The 21,134-nt window shown below is 41.2% G+C and overlaps 1 protein-coding gene across 1 annotated transcript in view; it reads left to right on the top strand.

Annotated features, from left to right (window-relative positions):
- Positions 1–21,134, top strand: part of DCLK3 (doublecortin like kinase 3) — a 236,560-nt gene that overhangs the window by 205,743 nt on the left and 9,683 nt on the right. The window contains exons 2-4 of the mRNA XM_073676616.1: positions 12,835–14,594; positions 17,734–17,866; positions 18,854–19,021. Of these exons, the coding sequence (XP_073532717.1) occupies positions 12,835–14,594; positions 17,734–17,866; positions 18,854–19,021 (2,061 nt within the window). The remainder of the gene's footprint in view (positions 1–12,834; positions 14,595–17,733; positions 17,867–18,853; positions 19,022–21,134) is intronic.

Below are 21,134 nucleotides of genomic sequence, written 5' to 3'. Positions count from 1 at the left end.
AGACGGTAGTACCTGTACAACTGTCATACCGTCGGTTCAGCGTGGGTGGCCTGAGGACAGGGGGGAGGAGGAGGAGGAGGAGAGCATGGTCAGTCATCATCTTGATGAGGACATGGAAGTCTTGCCCGTTACCAGTCTGGCACGCATGGCTGACTTTATGTTACGCTGCCTTAACCGTGACCCTCGCGTTGTCAAAATGTTGGGTGACAGTCATTACTGGTTGGTGACACTTTTAGACCCCCACTACAAGGAGAACTTTCACTCTCTTATTCCTGAGGTGGAGAGGTCTACACAAATGGGGCAGTACGAGAAGGCCCTTGCTGCAGAACTGTTAAAAAAAATTCCCATCTGAACACTCTAGCGGCAGAGGTCACAGTTCTTTGCCCAACCAAGGCGTACAGGCGACAGAGACGCAACTCCAATCCAGCAGAGGCAACGGAAAGCTGTCAACGTTCTGGGACAGTTTTCTGAGCTTACAGGCCCTGAGGAGCGGGGTATTCTCACAAGGAGTGGAAAGTTTCAAAAGATGGTGAGGGAGTACATTGCCGACCGTACCAGCGTCCTCCGTGATTCCTCTGTGCCTTTTAATTATTGGGTATCCAAGCTGGACACTTGGAATGAACTCGCTCTGTACGCCTTGGAGATCCTGGCCTGCCCTGCCAATAGCGTGTTATCGGAGCATGTTTTTAGTGCCGCTGGGGGAATTATAACTGATAAGCGCACTCACCTGTCAACTGACAATGCTGAGAAGCTGACCCTTATCAAAATGAACAAGGGCTGTATTGGGCCAGACTTCTCATCTCCACCAAATGACAGCAGAGCAACATAAAGTCAAATCCACTGTGTTATTTCGGGAGGTGTATTCCCATGCACCGCTTCACACCCACACATGGGTATACGCTTCCTCATTTTGGCTGTATTTTGCTCTTCTCCTTATCCTCAGCCTCCACCACCACTATACCACCAGGGTGACCGTGGTCCGTGTTGCCAGCATTGCAAGTTCCTCCATCCTAATTTTTGGCAGCTTTTGCTTGGAAGGCATAGGCAAAGACTTTGCGAGACCCACTCCCCAATAGTGTGAATAATGTTTTTAATATGCTGTACTGCATGGCTCTTGTTTGCCAGCATTGCAAGTTCCTCCGTCCTAATTTTTGGTAGGTTTTGCTTGGAAGGCATAGGCAAAGACTATGGGAGACCCACTCCCCAATAATGGGAATAATGTTTTGAATATGCTGTACTGCATGGCTCTTGTTTGCCAGCACTGCAAGTTCCTCCGTCCTAATTTTTGGCAGCTTTTGCTTGGAAGGCATAGGCAAAGAATATGGGAGACCCACTCCCCAATAATGGGAATAATGTTTTTAAGATGCTGTAATGCATGGCTCTTGTAAGGGGCATGAAAACCGTCTTGTTCAGCTACTCTGAACTCCACGTCTCTTCCAAGGGGCATTAAAACCGTGTTGTTAAACCACTCTCACCTCCTCGTCTCTTCCAAGGGGCATTAAAACTGTCTTGTTAAGCTACTGTGACCTCCACCACTCTTCCAAGGGGCATTAAAACCATCTTGTTAAGCTACTGTGACTTCCACCACTCTTCCAAGGGGCATTAAAACTGTCTTTTTAAGCTACTGTGACCTCCACGTCTCTTCCAAGGGGCTTTAAAACCATATTGTTAAGCTACTGTGACCTCCACCACTCTTCCAAGGGGCACTAAAACCATCTTGTTAAGCTACTGTGACCTCCACATCTCTTCCAAAGGGCATTAAAACCGTCTTGTTAAGCTACTGTGACCTCCACCACTCTTCCAAGGGGCATTAAAATCATCTTGTTAAGCTACTGTGACCTCCACGTCTCTTCCAAGGGGCATTAAAACCGTCTTGTTAAGCTACTGTGACCTCCACCACTCTTCCAAGAGGCATTAAAACCTTCTTGCTAAGCTACTGTGACCACCACCACTCTTCCAAGGGACATTAAAACCATCTTGTTAAGCTACTGTGACCTCCACCACTCTTCCAAGGGGCATTAAGACGGCCTTGTTAAGCTACTGTGACCTCCACCACTCTTCCAAGGGGCATTAAAACTACCTTGTTAAGCTACTGGGACATCCACCACTCTTCCAAGGGGCATTAAAACCGTCTTGTTAAGCTACTGTGACCTCCACCACTCTTCCAAGGGGCATTAAAACCGTCTGGTTAAGCTACTGTGACCTCCACCACTGTTCCAAGGGGCATTAAAACCGTCTTGTTAAGCTACTGTGACCTCCACCACTCTTCCAAGGGGCATTAAAACCGTCTTGTTAAGCTACTGTGACCTCCACCACTCTTCCAAAGGGCATTAAAACCATCTTGTTAAGCTACTGTGACCTCCAACACTCTTCCAAGGGGCATTAAAACCGTCTTGTTAAGCTACTGTGACCTCCACCACACTTCCAAGGGGCATTAAAACCGTCTTGTTAAGCTACTGTGTCCTCCACCACACTTCCAAGGAGCATTAAAACCGTCTTGTTAAATCACTCTGAACTCCACAGCTCTTCCAAGGGGCATTGAAATGTTGGTTTTAATTACCTCTAACCTCCACGACTCTTATAACGGGCATTGCATTTCCTCCTAGCATTTCTTAGTCAGCTTTTGCTTTTCAATGCATAGGCGAACTCTAAGGGATACCCACTCCCCAATAATGGGTAGAAGGTTTTTAGTACGCTGTAATCCACATCTGTTTCAAGGGGCATTGCAGTTCCTCATAATTTTTGGAAAGCCTTCCATTCACTGCTTAAGCCAACGGTGTACAGGAGACCCAGTTGCTATAAATGGAAAAAATGGTTTAGTTAAGGCCCTCTGACCTCCATGTCACTTCCAAGGGGCATTGGAGTGCCTCAAAATTTTTGGTAGGCATTGCACTCAGTGTATGCCCTATAACTGTGTAGCCGAACCGCTCCTTTTGATACAGAAACATTTCCTACAAGACATGTGTGGTTGACTGGCCTGATATTGATGTGAATGGTCCCTGTTCCTCCTGCTCTTTCTCCTTTGCCACCACATCATCCATCATTCATCACCTGAAGCTTTATTTTAACGGGAGTCATAGAACTGGGATAGTAGCAGGAAAACATCCAGCAATCCTCGGAGGAGGTAGGATATGCGCCAAAACGCTGACCACCTCAGGCCTATCCTCTACTACATACATGCGCTTGCATTCCAAGGAACAGAAAGCTAAGGAGATGGATGGCCTCATGATCATGAATAATTTACTCGTTGTGTAGGAGGCCGACCACTGCTGCTGTCTACCTTCTGAACTTTGTGTTGAAGCCTGATTGACCCAGGACCCGCAATCCCCTATGTCTGGAGGATGTGTTGCATCCCAGTGTCCAACTGTGTCCCTGCTTCCACAATATTAACCTAGTGTGAAGGCGTCAGTCAGATGGACCATCCCAGGCCACATTCACTTGTCCACGTGTTTGTGGTTAGGCTGTCCTACAAATAGGGGCGGCTGGGGACCGTTTATGGACACCCGGCCGCCCCCAGGCGGCTGGGGACCGTGTGTGGGCACCCGGCCGCCCCCTGGCTGCTGGGGACCAAGCGTGGACACACGGCCGCCGGGCGGCTGGGGACTGAGTATGGATACCATGCCGCTGATGCAGCCATGACGTGGTGGCCAGATTCCGCCTCCACATGCCTAAAAGGCCCAATTTCAAGTGCAAGCAAGCAGTATGGTATTGCAGCCTGGGGGTGATTGGGTGGCAGGCTGCATACTTGCGCTTGCATTGCAAGGAATGGGGAGGTACAATTGAACACTGCCCTGGGACAAGGACTTGCACTGGGATAGTTGCAAGTCTGCATCTTCTGATGCGGCAAGGATCACTTCTGATGGGTACACTTTTAGGCAGTGACCTGGGTGTCAGAGATGCTTCCAGGGGTCTTCCCCATGCTGTTCCCATGTCTTTTCAGCACTGTATGCATGTGTCACACAGCACATGGCCAGATACGGTTGTAAAATGTTAAAATGACATTTCCCGGTGAATGCATTTGTCACGGTTGAAAGCAATACAAAATTGCAAAAACACATAAAAAATGCTACTTGTGAATATAGCCCAAGGTGTAGAGGAGTATTTTTGGTTTTGGTTATTTATTTTACCTTATACACAAGTCTTTACCCTGGAGAGGAAGTTCCTTAACATATTTCACAGGATAATCATTTCAGTTTAGTTTTTGAATGTTTTATTGTGAGCCCGTAAAAGTGGCTTAATGTCGCAGAGTGCATCTTTTTACTGTCACCACTGTACTTACGAGAGCTTCAATCAGCAAGATATCTTGAGTAAACAGTATTTACTTCATACTGGATAAACATGAGATACAATTCAGTGTCACACAGTCCGTGTGCTGCTGACATAACACATACAGGAGGTAAAAACAACCAACAGTTGAGAGCTTCCCTCCCCACATTACAGCAAGCATATAACTTTACACACTATCGCCATCTGCTATCTAGTTAGTATAAAGTCCTCCTTTCACTTATAATAAGTCCTAATCTGTTGCATATGCCAACACCCTTTCTCAACAGTAAGGACTTATTCAATCAAACCAACTTTTTTATTCGTCTCTGGTGTTTATCAGCATTCAACGCCTTCGGGAAGATGTCTGCTGTCATTTCTTCAGTAGGACAATACTCTAACTTCAAGACTCCTTGTTCCTGATGATCTCTCAAGAAATGATATTTCACATCAATATGCTTGGTTCATGGATTGACTCTTTCCATCTGAGCAAGAACAAGACATCCTTGATTGTCCTCTTTCAGTTTTGTTGGTTCCAACTGTGGTTGTCCTAATTCTGTCAACAATTGTCTTAACCACAGTACTTCTTGACTCTCATGTGCTGCGGCAACATATTCTGCTTCTGTTGAAGACAATGTCACAATTGACTGTTTCTTACTTGTCCAACTTATTGGTCCACCTGAGAGAAAAAAATGTGTCCACTGGTAGATCTTCTGTCAGTTGGATCTCCAGCCCAATCTTCATCAACATATCCTGTTAAAATGCAATTATCACTTGTGGGTAATTTCAGCTTACAATTGCTAGTTCCTTTCAAATAACGCATTTCTCTCTTCACGGAATTCCAATCAGCTTTATTTGGTTTTGATACCTTTCTACTCAGGATTCCTACTGCTGCTCCGATGTCTGGTCTTGTAACGGTCGCTAGATACAGTAGTTTTCCTATTGCTGTTCTGTATTTTTCATTATTTGGTAGCATATTTTTTTCACTGTTCATCTCTTTGAGATAATTAGTTTCCATTGGAGACTTTACTGTTTTTGCATCCTTTAATCCAAATTTTTCTGTTATGTCTTGAATCATGTGATTTTGATTCATTAGGAAACTTCTGTCTTCTTCTCTTTCTACCTGTATTCCTAGGTACTGTTTCACATTTCCCAAGTCTTTGACTTCGAAATATTGCTTCAGGATTTTTAGAATGTTTTCTTTATCCCTTTCTTGTTTAAAACAAATCAAAATGTTGTCTACATATATGAGTACATAAATCCATCTATTAATCAGCCTTTTTGTGTACAAGCATGGATCAGCTTTGCTTCTTTGAAAATTTTCATTTGTAAGTACTTCCGTGATTTTGTCATTCCACGCTTTAGCTGCTTGCTTTAAACCATATATGCTTTTCTGTAGTTTGCAAACTTTGTTTGGATTTCTTTCATCTTTGAATCCTGGAGGTTGTTCCATGTAAATGTCTTCAGTTAAATCTCCATTCAAAAAAGCTGTCTTTACATCCAGATGTCTCAGTTCCATCTGTTTCATTGCTGCAACTGTAAGTAAAGTTCTTATTGTAGTGTGTTTGAGAACTGGAGCAAATGTCTCATCATAGTCTTCTCCATATTTTTGAGAATACCCTTTAGCTGCGAGTCTTGCTCGGTATCTTTCAGCTGTGCCATCTGTTTGGTATTTTACTTTAAAAATCCATTTACATCCTACGGTTTTCTTCCTTCTGGCAACTCTGTTAGTGTCCATGTATTTGAATCATGCATGGATTTAATTTCTGTTTCTGTTGCTTCTATCCATTTATTAGCTTCTTCTTCAGGAAGTTTAGATATGTCTTCCCAAGAGGTAGGCTCATAGATTTTTCTTATGCTTGTCTTGTATGAGAGACGTTTTGGTGGTTTTCCTTTGTTCTCTCTCATTGAACGTCTTGGTTCTGTGTCTGTTTGTAGTTGTGATTCTTCACTTTCAGTATTTTGTTCTTCATTGATTTCTACTTCTTTCTCATCAGATATTTCTTCAGTTATGTCACTATTGTTTTTCTCATTTTTTGTTTCAACTGAAATCATAATGTCTTCATTTAAATCTTCAATGAATATCACACTGTTACTCACCGTAACTCTGTCTGTTTTGGGATCTAGGATTCTATATCCTTTGCAATTTTCACTATATCCAACGAATATTCCTTCCATGGATCTGATTTGAAGTTTGGAACGTTTTTCTGTTGGAATGAATATAAAAACTTTACATCCAAAAACTTTTAAACGATTGACACTTGGTTTCATACCTTGCCACAGTTCATATGGAGTTTTCGTCAGTTTTCTGGAAAAAAGTCGGTTCTTTAGATATGTAGCTGTCATTGCTGCCTCACCCCAATATTTCTCTGGTAGTTTGGAATCCGTCAGCATACATCTTATCATTTCTGTTAGAGTTCTGTTTTTCCTTTCTGCTACTCCATTTTGTTCAGGTGTGTATGGAACAGTTTTCTGGTGTTCTATTCCATTTTGTCTTAAGTAGTCTTCTATTCTGTGACCTGTAAATTCACCTCCATTATCACTTCTGATGACAATTGGCTTCCTTTGAAATTGGTTACTTGATCTTGTTACATAGTCTACAAGTTTATCAAAAACTTCACTTTTGTTCTTAATTAAGTATGTGACTGTTTATCTTGAGTAGTCGTCTATAAAAGTCAACATGTATCTATTGCCTCCTGATGTAGTCACTTTCATGGGTCCACATACGTCAGTATGCACCAAATCAAGTGGTCTTTTGCTTTTCATCTCACTTTCTTTTGGAATAGATATCCTTGTGGCTTTGGATTTTATACAACATTCACATCTTACGGTAATTGAGCAATCTGATATCTTTAAATCTTTTGTCAATTCTTCTCTCTGTAGTTCCCTTATACTGTCAGGGTGTCTATGTCCTAGACGTCTATGCCACATGTGAATACAGTTTTTGTGATCATGTGTACATACCTTCATCTGTTCCTTTGGTGTGTCAAAATTATAAAATTGTTCATCTGCCTTGAGTTTGGTCATCACCTTGTTTCCTTCAATAATTGCACACTTATTGTCTTTGAATTTTACTGTAAGTCCTTTTGCTGTTAAATGTTTTTTTCAATTTTGGAACATACAACACATCCTGTACAAGTATCTTTGAATCTTGTCCGAACTTGTTTGAACAATTTAGCATACCTTGTCTGATACCTTCTGCGGTTACTTTGCTTTCATCTGCAAGATAAATGGCTTCTTTCTTATCTAAATCAAGATCAGTAAAGAAATTCTTGTCACTTGTCATATGACTCGTTGCTCCTGAATCAATAAACCAACCAAGTGATAATTTCTTGTCTGTTACTTTAAATGTGCCATTCCAATTATTCTCACATGAATCGGAAATTGTGTTTTTCACTTTCTGTGTATGCTTTTTATGTTGTAATTTTTGTTGTTCTGCTTTCCATATGGTACAGTCTTTCTTTAAATGACCTTTTTTCTTACATCTGAAGCATTCTCTTGTCTCTTTATTATAGGGTTTTTTAAATTCTGTAGCTTTAAGAGCGTTTTCACTGTCCTTTTCAGCAGAAGAATCATTTCTTTGTTCTTTTCTTCTCTGATATTCATCTATTAGTCTTGTTTTCACACAATCTAATGTAATGTCAGTTTCTGGTCTCATCTCAAGGGCATTTATCAAGGCTGTATACGAATCTGGTAAACTGCACAATAATATAGCTGCTACATTTCTTTCTTTAATGTCTTCACCAATAGATCTTAGCTGTGATATCACTTCCATCATTGAGAATATGTGCTTCTGCATGTCGTCATTTGCACTCAATCTCATACTGTAAAGCTTTCTTAATAAAAATAACTTGTGATTCAAGCTAGGTCTTTAATACAGTTTTCTTAATGCTTCCCACATTCCTTTTGCTGTTTCTTCGTTTCTTATATGTATTAATTGAGCATCATCCACTAATAAGCTAATGGTGGCTCTCGCTTGTCTATTTTTCTTATCCCATGTCTGATTATCTTGATCTGGTCTTTCTTTAACAATTACTTCCTATAAATCATCCTTAGATAACAACATCTCTACTTTGAATTTCCATAACTGATAATTTTCACTATTCAGTTTAGCTACTGTGAATTTCAGTTCTGTGTTACTCATCATCTTTATATAGTCTTACTTGTTTAGAGAGTTGTACTGAAGATATTCTCCTGTTTTTTCTTGCTGATAGTTCCTGTATGTCCTGCCTGTGTTGAATTCTCTGTAATTATATCCAGCTCCTGGGATCATGATTTCCTTTGTCACTCTGTATCTGGATTTATTTCCTTCTGTTTACAGAGCTTATCTGTGTGCTCCGTTATCTGGGGTTATAAACCGGGATCCTGCTGCCTGGGCTTGTAGTGCGGGCCTGTAGTGTCTGGGCCCATAACCTGTCGCAGAGTGCATCTTCTTACAGTCACCACTGTACTTACGAGAGCTTCAATCAGCAAGATATCTTGAGTAAACAGTATTTACTTCATACTGGATAAACATGAGACACAATTCAGTGTCACACAGTCCGTGTACTGCTGACATAACACATACAGGAAGTAAAAACAACCAACAATTGAGAGCTTCCCTCCCCACATTACAGCAAGCATATAACTTTACACACTATCGCCATCTGCTGTCTGGTTAGTATAAAGTCCTCCTTTCACTTATAATAAGTCCTAATCTGTTGCATATGCCAACACTTAATACCTCTGACCATGTTGTAACAGCAATGACCTGGGGGTCAGAAATGCTTCCTGGGGCAATCCCCATGCTGTCCCCATGTTATTTGAGCACTGTCACTATCGTTTTGGGCACTTTTTAGGCTTTCTACAGACTGCCGGGGGTGCCGCCGCAAAAATGCTCGGGTCTCCCATAGACTAACATTGGGTTCGTTGCTCGGGTCGAGCACCCGAGTATCACGGTGAGCTCGGCCCGAGCTTCGAGCACCCGAGCATTTTAGTGCTCGCTCAAAACAAGTGGACACCTTTAAATTTAGGATGTCCTTTTTTCCCATGGATCCACACATGTTGGTTCCACAACTTTACTCTCAGGTTGGCCACCAGTTTGATGGTTACACAGTGTCACACCAGGCAACAGGATAACTTGGAAATGGGTAGTCATCTTTTTGTGGCAACAATGTCCTGCAGTAGTTTGTCTGGATTTTTTGATCACAAATGTGGCCCACTCTTCAGTTACCTTGTCATAGTCAGACACACACAGGCATCAGATGTTAAAGGAATGGGGCATAATTTGACATCTCTACTCTGCACAACATTTGTGCTACAACTTTGATAATGAGACAATTGAAAGTAAGCCAGAAGTTAGCCTTGGTGGAGTTGAGATTTAATAATGATCACTGACACATTGCTGTTTTGCACCTAGTGTCAAATATTTGGCTTCTAGCTGTTCTGTGTTGTGCAATAGTATTAACTTTCCCTATGTAAAATTTACTTGCTGAAAGGGAATGCTAGCGATAAGACTTATTTCCATCCTACTGAGTAAATGTAATAAGGAGAGTTTAGTTACAGTACAGATCATTTTCTTATTGAGTGTAGTTCTGTAAGTCGGACCACTCTCTAGCACTATGCTAGCATTCTTAATTATTTACCTTAATGTACCAGTATCATTACCGATCTTATATTACCTCATGTAGATTATATCTTCTAGACAGGGCACGTACATGTGCATTTAGGTAAGTTAACAACAGTATTTAAAAGTCTTTCATTAGGATCATGCAGGAATGGAATGTATACAGTATATTGAATTTTAGCATATACTTAATGAGGTTTTTAGGCTGGAAAAAAAATGTCTGCAATCACTGTATTCACAGCGCGAGTTGGTGGTCACTTGACTGCATGTATGCGATATGCAAACTTGCATTTATGTTTTGACTAAATTCTCATTTGCTTCCCTCAATAGAACATTGAGTCGACAGATGACAAGTATGCAAATTGCGAACATGCAGTAACATCACTCGCCAATCGCAATGCGAATACTGGAGAATCGTGACAATGTGCGCCTTGTCCAGAATACCCTTAGATATCGCTGGGGGTCTGCATATTGTGAATAATTTCTTATTTCACTTAATGTACACATATTGGTCATGATTACCGCTTATAGTAATAATAATAAAACTTATACATATTATTTAATAATCACATAATTAGTTTTTATGGAAATCAGACAATTCCTGCAAAGGACAACAAAAGGAAATGTCTGGCTGCACTAATCTGTCCACCTGGGAAAACAATATAATGACCAGATCAGTCATATTCTGTCAGAAATAAAGGTCTTAAATCAACCTCTGAGACTATTACACGGTGACAAAACTGTGAGGTTTCACAAGCAACAGCCTAAGAGTTTGATTTATGACTTTTTCCTTTTTCCCCTGTAAAGTGGTTTTCCCATGAAAGAAATTGAAAACCTATTCATATAATAGGTGATAAATGTGTGATTGTTGTAGGTCTAGCCTTTCAAAGCCCTATAGATCATAAAATCATGTGTGACACTCCGTATAATCCCTATAGATTGCTGTCCTCAGAGGAACTGAAGATAGAAATCCCTATATTAGATATCATGGGGATCCTGTGGGTCGGACCACTAGATTTTACATATTTATCAATTATCTTGTGATAAGAAATACACTGTGTTCCAAATTATTATGCAAATAATATTTTCTCAGATTTTCCCAAATTACCTATATGAATTGCAGTCATTGTAATTTTCCAGTCAAATAACTATTAGAGTACAATTGAAAGGTTTTTGTACAAACTGCCTATGATAAGAGTATATTTTTAAAAAAATAAAAAACTCAAACTGAACTCAAAATGCATGTTCCAAATTATTATGCACAGCAGAGTTTTCAACCTTTTCATTTTAATAAAGAACAAAAAAATGGTCATTTTTGAAATTATAAGCATTAGCAGGTTATTACAAACTGAAATCAAATAGTTTTCAACTCAAAACTTTATTCTAGGTGATGTTACATTTGCACATAGGACCCCTTGTTCGAAAAGAGCTTCTGAACTCTCTCGTCCATAGAATTTGTCAGGTTTTGGATGGTTTCTGCTTCAATTGTTTTGCATGAGGATAGAATACCCTCCCAGAGCTGTTGCTTAGATGTGAACTGCCTCCTGCCATCATAGACACTCCTTTTGATGATGCTCCAGAGGTTCTCAATGGGGTTGAGGTCAGGGGAGCATGGGTGCCACACCATAAGTTTGTCCCCTTTTAAGCCCATAGCAGCCAGAGATGCAGATGTGTTATGTGCAGCATGAGACGGGGCATTATCATGCATGAAATGATCTCGATGGTCCAGATGGATGGAGTGGAGGATGGCTGGTTGATGGACACCCCATGTAAACACGGCTACGGCGCTAACAAGGAGCAGGTGGAGTAATGTTTTGGGCATTATCATGCATGAAAATGATCTTGCTGCGGAATGCACGGTTCTTCTTCTTGAACCATGGAAGGAAGTGCTGTTTGAGAAACTCAACATACATTATGGAGTTCATCTTTACCCCTTCAGGGATCCTAAAAGGGCTGACAATCTCTCTCCCCATGATTCCAGCCCAAAACATTACTCCACCTCCTCCTTGTTAGCGCCGTAGCCGTGTTTGCATGGGGTGTCCATCAACCAGCCATCCTCCACTCCATCCATCTGGACCATCGAGATCATTTCATGCATGATAATGCCCGTCTCATGCTGCACATAACACATCTGCATCTCTGGCTGCTATGGGCATAAAAGGGGACAAACTTATGGTGTGGCACCCATGCTCCCCTGATCTCAACCCCATTGAGAACCTCTGGAGCATCATCAAAAGGAGTGTCTATAATGATGGGAGGCAGTTCACATCTAAGCAACAGCTCTGGGAGGGTATTCTGTCCTCATGCAAAACAATTGAAGCAGAAACCATCCAAAACCTGGCAAATTCAATGGACGAGAGAGTTCAGAAGCTCCTTTCGAACAAGGGGTCCTATGTGCAAATGTAACATCACCTAGAATAAAGTTTTGAGTTGAAAACTGTTTGATTTCAGTTTGTAATAACCTGCTAATGCTTATCATTTCAAAAATGACCATTTTTTTGTTCTTTATTAAAATGTAAAGGTTGAAAACTCTGCTGTGCATAATAATTTGGAACATGCATTTTGAGTGCAGTTTGAGTTTTTTATTTTTTTCAAAATATACTGTTATCATAGGCAGTTTGTACAAAAACCTTTCAATTGTACTCTAATAGTTATTTGACTGGAAAATTACAATGACTGCAATTCATATAGGTAATTTGGGAAAATCGGAGAAAATATTATTTGCATAATAATTTGGAGCACAGTGTACATTACTTTAATAAATACTCAAATGTTAATGTAATGAGTATTTGGCATTAAATTGATGGTGAAAAGTAGATTTTGATTATTTATCAATAACTTGTGAAAATTCCTATTTATTGGATATTAGGTAAAACCCAATAATACATTTCTGCACAATAAGCCTCAGATATTTCTTGTAATGCTTCTATATTTCTGTTTTATTAATGATAATTTATCTTTTTCAGGGCAGCAAACACTTTACGGCCATCTGTTTAATAACCTACATGTAAGGTCCACAGACAGGAGACACCAGGTGACTTGTCCACCAATAGGCCCTAGATCATTTGGAAAACCATTTCAAGGCATAAATAGCTATGCTTCACCATATTTTCATTCTCAGAATGGTTTTCATACAATACATTCTGAAAACAGCCCAGTAAAACCAAGAATTGTGACTGTGGTTAAACCTGGAAGTCATCCTTTGAAAAAAATTACATTACTACTCAACCGGAGGGCTGTCCAAACCTTTGAACAACTGATTGCTGATATATCAGAAGGCCTTGGACTCCCAAGATGGAAAAATGACCGCGTGAGGAAACTTTATAACCTCAAAGGCAAGGAAATTCGCAGTGTATCTGACTTTTTTCGTGGGGATGATGTTTTTATTGCACTTGGTAGGGAGCAGCTCACACTGAAGAGTATTGAAATTGTTTTTAATGAACTTTATCCGGATAAATCATTTAAGCAAAGCAGGGATTATTATGAAAAACTGAGATGCAAGATCAATGATAATGGATTAAATATTGATAGTGGATATGAAGACACAGATACAACTCATAAATTACAGAATATATGCCAGTCTAACAAAATTAATGGCAAAATCCATGGCAAGTGGAGGACTGAAGAATCCAGGAGGACAAAAAAACATGACAAATTTAAAGGTAATCAAGAACAGTTACCTAGAGCGATGAAAAAGCTTGAAATATGCCATAGTAAACCAAATAAACTGTTAAGCACAAGCTTGGATTACAGCATGCACTGTGAGAACTGTAAAACATATAAGTTTCAAAAAAGATTGAACAGTGACTTTGAAAATGATATAAGAGAAGATTTGTCTCCAATCGAGAGTTGTAGGAAACAACCAATAGTTAAGTATAAACCAGAGAAAGCAAAATCCAAGTGTGTAGTTTGCCTAAACAGAAGTAGAGGATTGGACACAGATTATAGTAAAGTAGAGAAACGAGTAGACAACATTGATTTGAACCAGAATTCAATCTGCCCCCCTCATAGATATCAAAGACAGAACTCCGACATGGAAAAAAAGAACAAATGTCACTTAGAGAGACAAAAATGCAATGATGAGCATCCCGACTGCTCACCCACCAAATCTAGTAGACGACTAATAGAAGATTTCCTGGAAGATACAAACGAGAATGTTCTCATAAAGACAGACAAAATAGTCATCGACAATGAAACTAACAGTAAGAAGGAAAATATGGCTAACATTGACTCTACTGCACAAAAGAACTTAGATAAACATTCAGGTATAGGCAATGAAGGGGGAGTTTTCCAAGTTAGCCAATATTTTATCAAAGATCGAATGGATATAGATAAATATTATGAGATTGGCAAGAGTATCGGAGATGGAAACTTTGCAGTGGTCAAGGAGTGCAGACTTCGGAAAACCAATCAAGAATTTGCCATGAAGATTATTGATAAAGCTAAGCTTGCAGGAAAGGAAGATATTATTGAAAATGAAGTTAGAATAATAAAATTACTCTCCCATCCCAACATCGTCAAACTTCTGCACGACTTTGAGACTGATCATGAGATTTACTTGATAATGGAGTACATAAAAGGAGGGGACTTATTTGATGCAATAACTGAAAGTATAAAATTCACTGAACATGATGCCGCCCTTATGTTGACTGACTTATGCGAGGCTCTTGTGTATATGCACAGTAAAAATATTGTTCATCGGGACTTGAAGCCTGAAAATCTGCTGGTAAGTGACTAGTGTTATTGTATCAGAACTGAAAGTAGACACATTTAAAAATGGTTCATAAAATAAGCTACAGGCTGAGCTTAGGGTTGTTAATCATGCATATCATCAGTCCCTTAAAAATAGTAGACTTTTAGCCATGTCTATATTGTGTATGGCTATGTGTTGTAGTGCAAGTGTATTAAAATACCTACTGATCATCGTCATCCCTGGTTTACAGTGATGCTCGAGTCCTATTCTGGCCCACGGCCAGTCCTCTTCTGGCTGCGCGGTTTGCAGTGACTTCTTAATCGAGCCTTGGAAGAAGGCACGGCAAAACGCGCTTCAGGCGGGTATTTAGAGTAAATGCACTATGTACACTATGCTGATACTTTAAATATGTTCAACTTTGTATTTTGCACTATGCATGCACTTTTTCTTAGGTTGTAGCAATCTTGCATTCTGGTAGGATTTGACTTACATTTTGATTATTCATGGACCTTAGTTAAAATGCTCCATGCACTATGCACTTTCTGTGTAACTTATGTCAACTCCATGGTATGGGACTAATTAATTAATGGATAAATATTTATAACTGGTCTATTTTCCTGCCATACACCAGACTTATTCATTGTTTGAAAATCCCAGCATGCAATGGAATTCTCACATGAAGTGTCATTAAAATGGAAGTTGCAAAAAACAACAACAAAGCAGTTAGATAGTGTAGGGAATTTTTAATGCAAATATATTGGAAAGATAGTAGATAGTTTAAATTATGGCACTAAATAGATAAGGATTTCAGCTGAAAGTATTTCGGACCACCCCTTTAAGTGTATGTAAACTTACGACGTCAACTGTATTTTCAATAACCAAGAAAATATATTAAAGGGAATCTGTCACCCCCTGGGAGATATCAGACCTCTACTATGTGCATATAGGTGATAGAAAAGTAAATCTATACATACCTGTATGGCCCATAGTAGAGGTCTGGTTGCAGAGAAAGGTGTTTTTATCCACTCTGTTTTCCACAGGCTTGGTGTCCGGGGTACGCCAAGAAATCCCCGCCTAACTGCTTATTAATCCCCTAAATCCCGGGGGGCTTATGCTTATTTAGCATAATCCTCCCCTCTCCTGAACGTCACAGGGCCCTGTGACGTGCACTGTGCTCCCTGACTTCCCGGGCATGTGCAAAGTGCCGCTCACATAGAGCGCACTTTGCTTCAACCTGGCCCCATCTCTCCGTGATCTGTGTGGCAGTGTTCTATTGCGCAGGCGCCGGGAAGGGACAGTGACTCCCCGGCGCCTGCGAAATAGAACCCTGCAGCGCAGAGCACAGAGAGATGGGGCCAGGATGAAGCAAAGCGCGCTCTATGTGAGCGGCACTTTGCACATGCCCGGGAAGTCAGGGAGCACAGTGCACTTCACAGGGCCCTGTGACGTGCAGGGGAAAGAGGGAATATGGTAACTAAGCATATAGGCGGGGATTCAAAGGGTTCTGCTACTATTTGCCATATAAAGGCATAAATGGAGATCAAACAAATAAACAAAAAAAGTTCAATTTGTTTTGTGCAAAATTCATCAACCCATGTGTGCAATTTTGAATAATTTGTTGCAAAACATCCACTGTAAAGAAGGAAGGCTGACAGCACTCACTAAGATGGACGTACGTTCAAAGTACCAAGGAACCCACTTGGAGGATTAACAGCATAAAGGCAAAAAAAACAGCGTCCAGTCAAGGGTGATGCATTTCAAAAGTTGAAGTTTATTCTGCCATCACACTATGTCCCAAAAAAAAAATCAATGCAGGACATATAATCCCTCACAGTAATACACATTAGCAATACATTATAAGATAAAAAGATGGAAAATAATCGGAAGGGGTCGGAAGGTAAAATCTGATATTAAAGGTTGGTAGTACTTAGGCGATGCTTGCATACTATTGATTGGTAGTACTTAAGCCTTGTACACACCTCCTTATCAGGAATTAGCCACTCTATTGGCTCTCCATATGCTGCCCAATACATAGTCATGATCCACTCGGAAGTGATTGGATCTAGGTAACCATGGCTACGGGGTAGCCATTAATGGATTGGTGGACTGTTTTAATGTTCTTTTGTAAGCAATTGGTATAATATTGTATATAGTGATTATTTTCCATCTTTTTATCTTACAATGTATTGCTAATGTGTATTGCTGTGAGGGATTATATGCACTGAATTGATGTTTTTTGGAACTATTGTATTTTAAATTATATATAAATACATATATATATATATATATATATATATATATACCTGCTCTGTATGTTTCTGCGTATACTTGATAAAGACCTATCACAGGTCGAAACGTTGTGTGATGGCGGAATAAGTTTCAACTTTTATTGGAAAACATGGCATTGCATACAAAAATGAAAAATGGGCACTTTAAAAAAATGCAAATGATGTTGTCCATAGCAATCTGTCACAGCACAATAGCATGGAGATATACCATGAGTAATCTGTCAAGTGATCTTATATTCTATCAGTCAATTTAACACTTTCTGTAGTTTGAAAATGTCCCTTGCCAATTATTTCTAGAAGTGTCTCAAGCAGACCAAAGCATTAGAGCTCAGATGGGTTATTGATACATATTAAATCTGAATAAATATATTTAAAGCAACTGTCTGGTTCTTGGATTATCACCTCTTGACCAATAATGGGGTATTACCCCTTAAAAGGGTTTTCCACTTTCAGGAACATGGACAACAAATGCTCAAAAATATCTTTAATTGCAAACAAAGCAGGTACTCACCCTTCCTGCTGCTGCTTGGGTCTCGTTTTGTAGGGTCCAGGGGTAAAGTCACTTAGACAGCAGCTGTAGCCAATCACTGATCACAGTAGTTGGCTCTAGCAGTGATGGGCATTGTTGGTGTGACGTCACCATTGCAGCCAAAGCACCGAGACCCAAGCAATGTCAGTGAGCCCAAACTTAACCCGAAAGAAGATGAGTACCTACTCTGTTTGCTATTTTAGAACATTTGGGGTCCACTTTCCTGAAAGTGGAAAACCACTTTAATGGATTGGTGGCAATTATGTGAGGATGGGGATTTGGATTCACGTAATGTCGTCATGACAATACTTTTTTACTTTGTGGATCTTCTCAGAATGTGTTTTCTTTTTTTTAGGTACAGAATAATCCTGATGGATCTTCTACTCTAAAATTAGCAGATTTTGGACTTGCTGTGTTTGTGTCAGAGCCTATATTCACTGTGTGTGGAACTCCAACATACGTAGCCCCTGAAATCCTCTCAGAAAAGGGTATACTTAGCCTGTATCATGGTCTATTCTATAGCATTACTGACAAACCTGAATTGTTACTGAACTGAGTAGAGCATGCCAGGCCCGCCATAGTTAGTAGTGATGGTAGAACTTGGTAAAATGTCATGTGTCTTCATTTATTTGAAGAAAATAATCAGTTTAAGAAACAGGAATTCAGGGAATTTTGCATTGTGTTGTCTGGACCCTTAAGGGTTTTATTTTCTCCAATAATCTTCATTGGATTTATTTCACTTTACCATACCATAGCTGGGAGATGCAATCACTGACATTTTCAATTGTCCAAGAATCACAAGTGTCTGTTGCAGGGCTTGCCGTGCAATCGTTTTCCATAGAATTCAATGGTAATTATAAAACCTGCAATATGAAGGGGACTTGCATTTATTTTGATGTTGGCACCTATTTAAATTTACACATGATTTTTTTTTTTTAAAGAAATCTGACAGTAAAAGCAACACCCACGCAGTTAAACCCATGGACACCTTTATATCTTGCATCTGTTGCTGGATTCTGGAGAAATCAGCATTTTAATTCATATTTAAATTAGGCATAAAGTGCTCTGGGCATTACAAAGCACTTACCTAGCCTCTGCCTCCTGAACTTGTTTCCCTGCCCGGCAATATTCTCTTTAGCTTGATTGATAATGATCTATGTGATGTCAAGGGCCAGGCAAGAAAATCAGTCAGTGAGCTGTCAACCAGCCTAAAGAGGCAGGTGATAGGCAGAGAAAGAACCTTGGGAGGCAGGGTCTCGGGCAGTGCCCTATAATGCTCTGAGCACTTAACAACTCATTTGAATATGGATTTAAATACTGATTTTTCAGGAATGAAGCAACATATAGAAGATGTAAAGGTGTTGATGGATTTAGTTTTCAAAGACCTGCATGCTGTATATTGAGGAAAAGGGTGGGGCTGTCCTTTGGGGTCTCACTGACTGATTCCCTTTAAGTATATGTTTATGTTTCCATAGGCTATGGCTTAGAAGTTGATATGTGGGCGACTGGAGTTATCCTGTATGTACTCCTCTGTGGATTTCCACCTTTCAGAAGTCCAGAACGCAATCACGAGGAATTATTTGAGACAATACAGCGAGGAGAATATGAATTCCTTTCACCTTACTGGGATAATATCTCAAGCGGTAAAAATCAATATTAAAAATATATACAGTGGCAACCAAAAGTTTTGCATTTTTTTTTAAAAAGTGTGATTACTTCTTTTTGGTTGCTGTGATGCCATTGTTCTGGTGATGAATTGAAAGTGCAGGAAGTTGTCATCATGCAAGACCTTAATTTTAACCAAAATGCTTTTGAATATAGGTATGGTGATTTAATTAAAGAAAACTGACTGACAAAAGTTTTGCATATACTATTTATTGATCACAACATAGAGAATAAATCATTATTTACAATGCCATAACTTAGTATTTTGTAGCATAATCTCTTGCTTTAATTACTGCACTACACCGATGGGGCATTGAAGCCACTAGGGTATTCAAGACATCTTGAGGGATCTTGCTCCATTCCATTGGCAAATCTGCAAACAATTCATCTTTAATGCTATGGGTATGGACCCCAACTTGTCGCCCTTACTCATCCCAAAGGGCTCTGTAGTGTTTAAATCAGGTGCTGGGCTTGGCCATTGCAACAGGCGAACATTTTTCTTTGCTAACCAGTTTTTGACTAAATTGTATGTGTGTTTAGGATCATTATCTTGCTGGAATTTCCATCCCCTGACTACTTTGGTTTCACCATGTGGCAGCATTACATTCTACAGTATATCCTTGTACATGGTAGTGTGGCACCCCAGGGTTCTGGTTACCACAGTAATAGCAATATTACGTCTGTGAGCAGGTGGGAGGTCTCCTGGTCAGGAACCCTAAGCATGCCACACCTCCTGCCCAGTCCTGGGAGGGGAAGAACTTCCCCTATATAAACTGGGGCTGAGGTGGGGTTAGAAAGAAAAAAAAAGAGAAGGAGAGGAGTCCCAGACAGAGACACAGTCTGGTCTGGAGTGGAGCAGATGCAGGGAGAGCAAGATCAGGAGCTCTGTGGGAGCAGTGATAAAAGGGGTCCAGGACTGGAAGCTGTAGAGCTTGTCCTGACTGAAGAGATCTCACCGGACACGGAGTCCGAGGCTGTGGGGACTGTTCCATACCCAGCAGCAGAAACCGTCCGGCAGGGGATTTCAGGTCCTCTGGCCAGGAAACCCGAAGGCACGGTCACACGCAAGGGACCAGCACCGCCGTCGTGGAGCGGAGGCTACCAGAAGGCCCCGAGTCACCGGCCATACGGGTGAGCACCACACGGTACACTCAGGGACGTGGGCTACTTTTACCCGCTTCTAGCAAGGTAGCCAGGAAGAGTACAATTAGTTGGGGAGGCCTACAACTCCGCCTGGCCGGGGGAGATCCTATCTGCTCACGGACTGACCAGGCCCCGATCGCTAGCCAGTACTCCCGGGAGGGTCTACCTTTGCCACCAGTAAAGACCCTGAACTACACCGCACCGTCTCTGAGTGGTTCCTGGTGCCTGCGTGCAATTCTGCTATCCCCATCATCCACGTCTGCTGCCCTGAGGCCATACCCCTCCCATTGAGGGTTATACTACCCACGCTGCACAACTGTACCACCGGCCTCAGCGGTCTGCCCTGCAGCGGCGGCTTCATAACCGCATTCAACGGGTGGCGTAGTCGAACACTATAACATCTTCTGCTAAATTCCGCCACTTAGTTTGACACCCTGGGCACGGACCGGGTCACCGCCACGAGGTCTACTAACCCCGACAGATCCGGCTCCGGGTATTCCCCGCGTGCGCAACGCTACACAACACAGGCCCAGGGGGCGCGTCAACTTTGGCGTAGTCGGCAGGATCTCGTGCCCGCAACCACCGGGTACTGCGTGCCTGAAAAAGACTGTTAAACTTACCTGTGGTGAAGATTCCCGCCATCCGACGCCATCTTTTGCCTTCTTCCCGCCATCCGTGGAGTTTTCCCGCCATCCGACGCCATCTTTTGCCTTCTTCCCGCCATCCATGGAGTTTTCCCGCCATTGGACGCCATCTCGAGGACGCCGCGCGAGAAGAAGAGGGGCGTGGACTCCGAAAGCGCGCGAGAACTGAAGCCCCGCCTCACGTCCGGACGTTGCGTAAGGTCCTGGAAGGAGCCCAGCAGATGCCGACGTCACAGGAGCGCGACGGAAGGTCCTCAACCCTGACGATCCACTGCGGAGCCACGGCCTACGGAAGAGGATCATC

The sequence above is a fragment of the Phyllobates terribilis genome, unplaced genomic scaffold (genome assembly GCF_046119375.1).
Source record: "Phyllobates terribilis strain yellow unplaced genomic scaffold, ASM4611937v1 Scaffold_4__5_contigs__length_816908805, whole genome shotgun sequence".
In the NCBI taxonomy this organism is placed as follows: Eukaryota; Metazoa; Chordata; class Amphibia; order Anura; family Dendrobatidae; genus Phyllobates; species Phyllobates terribilis.
Note: the sequence above shows the minus strand (reverse complement) of the source record. Positions and strands in the feature narration are given on the sequence as shown.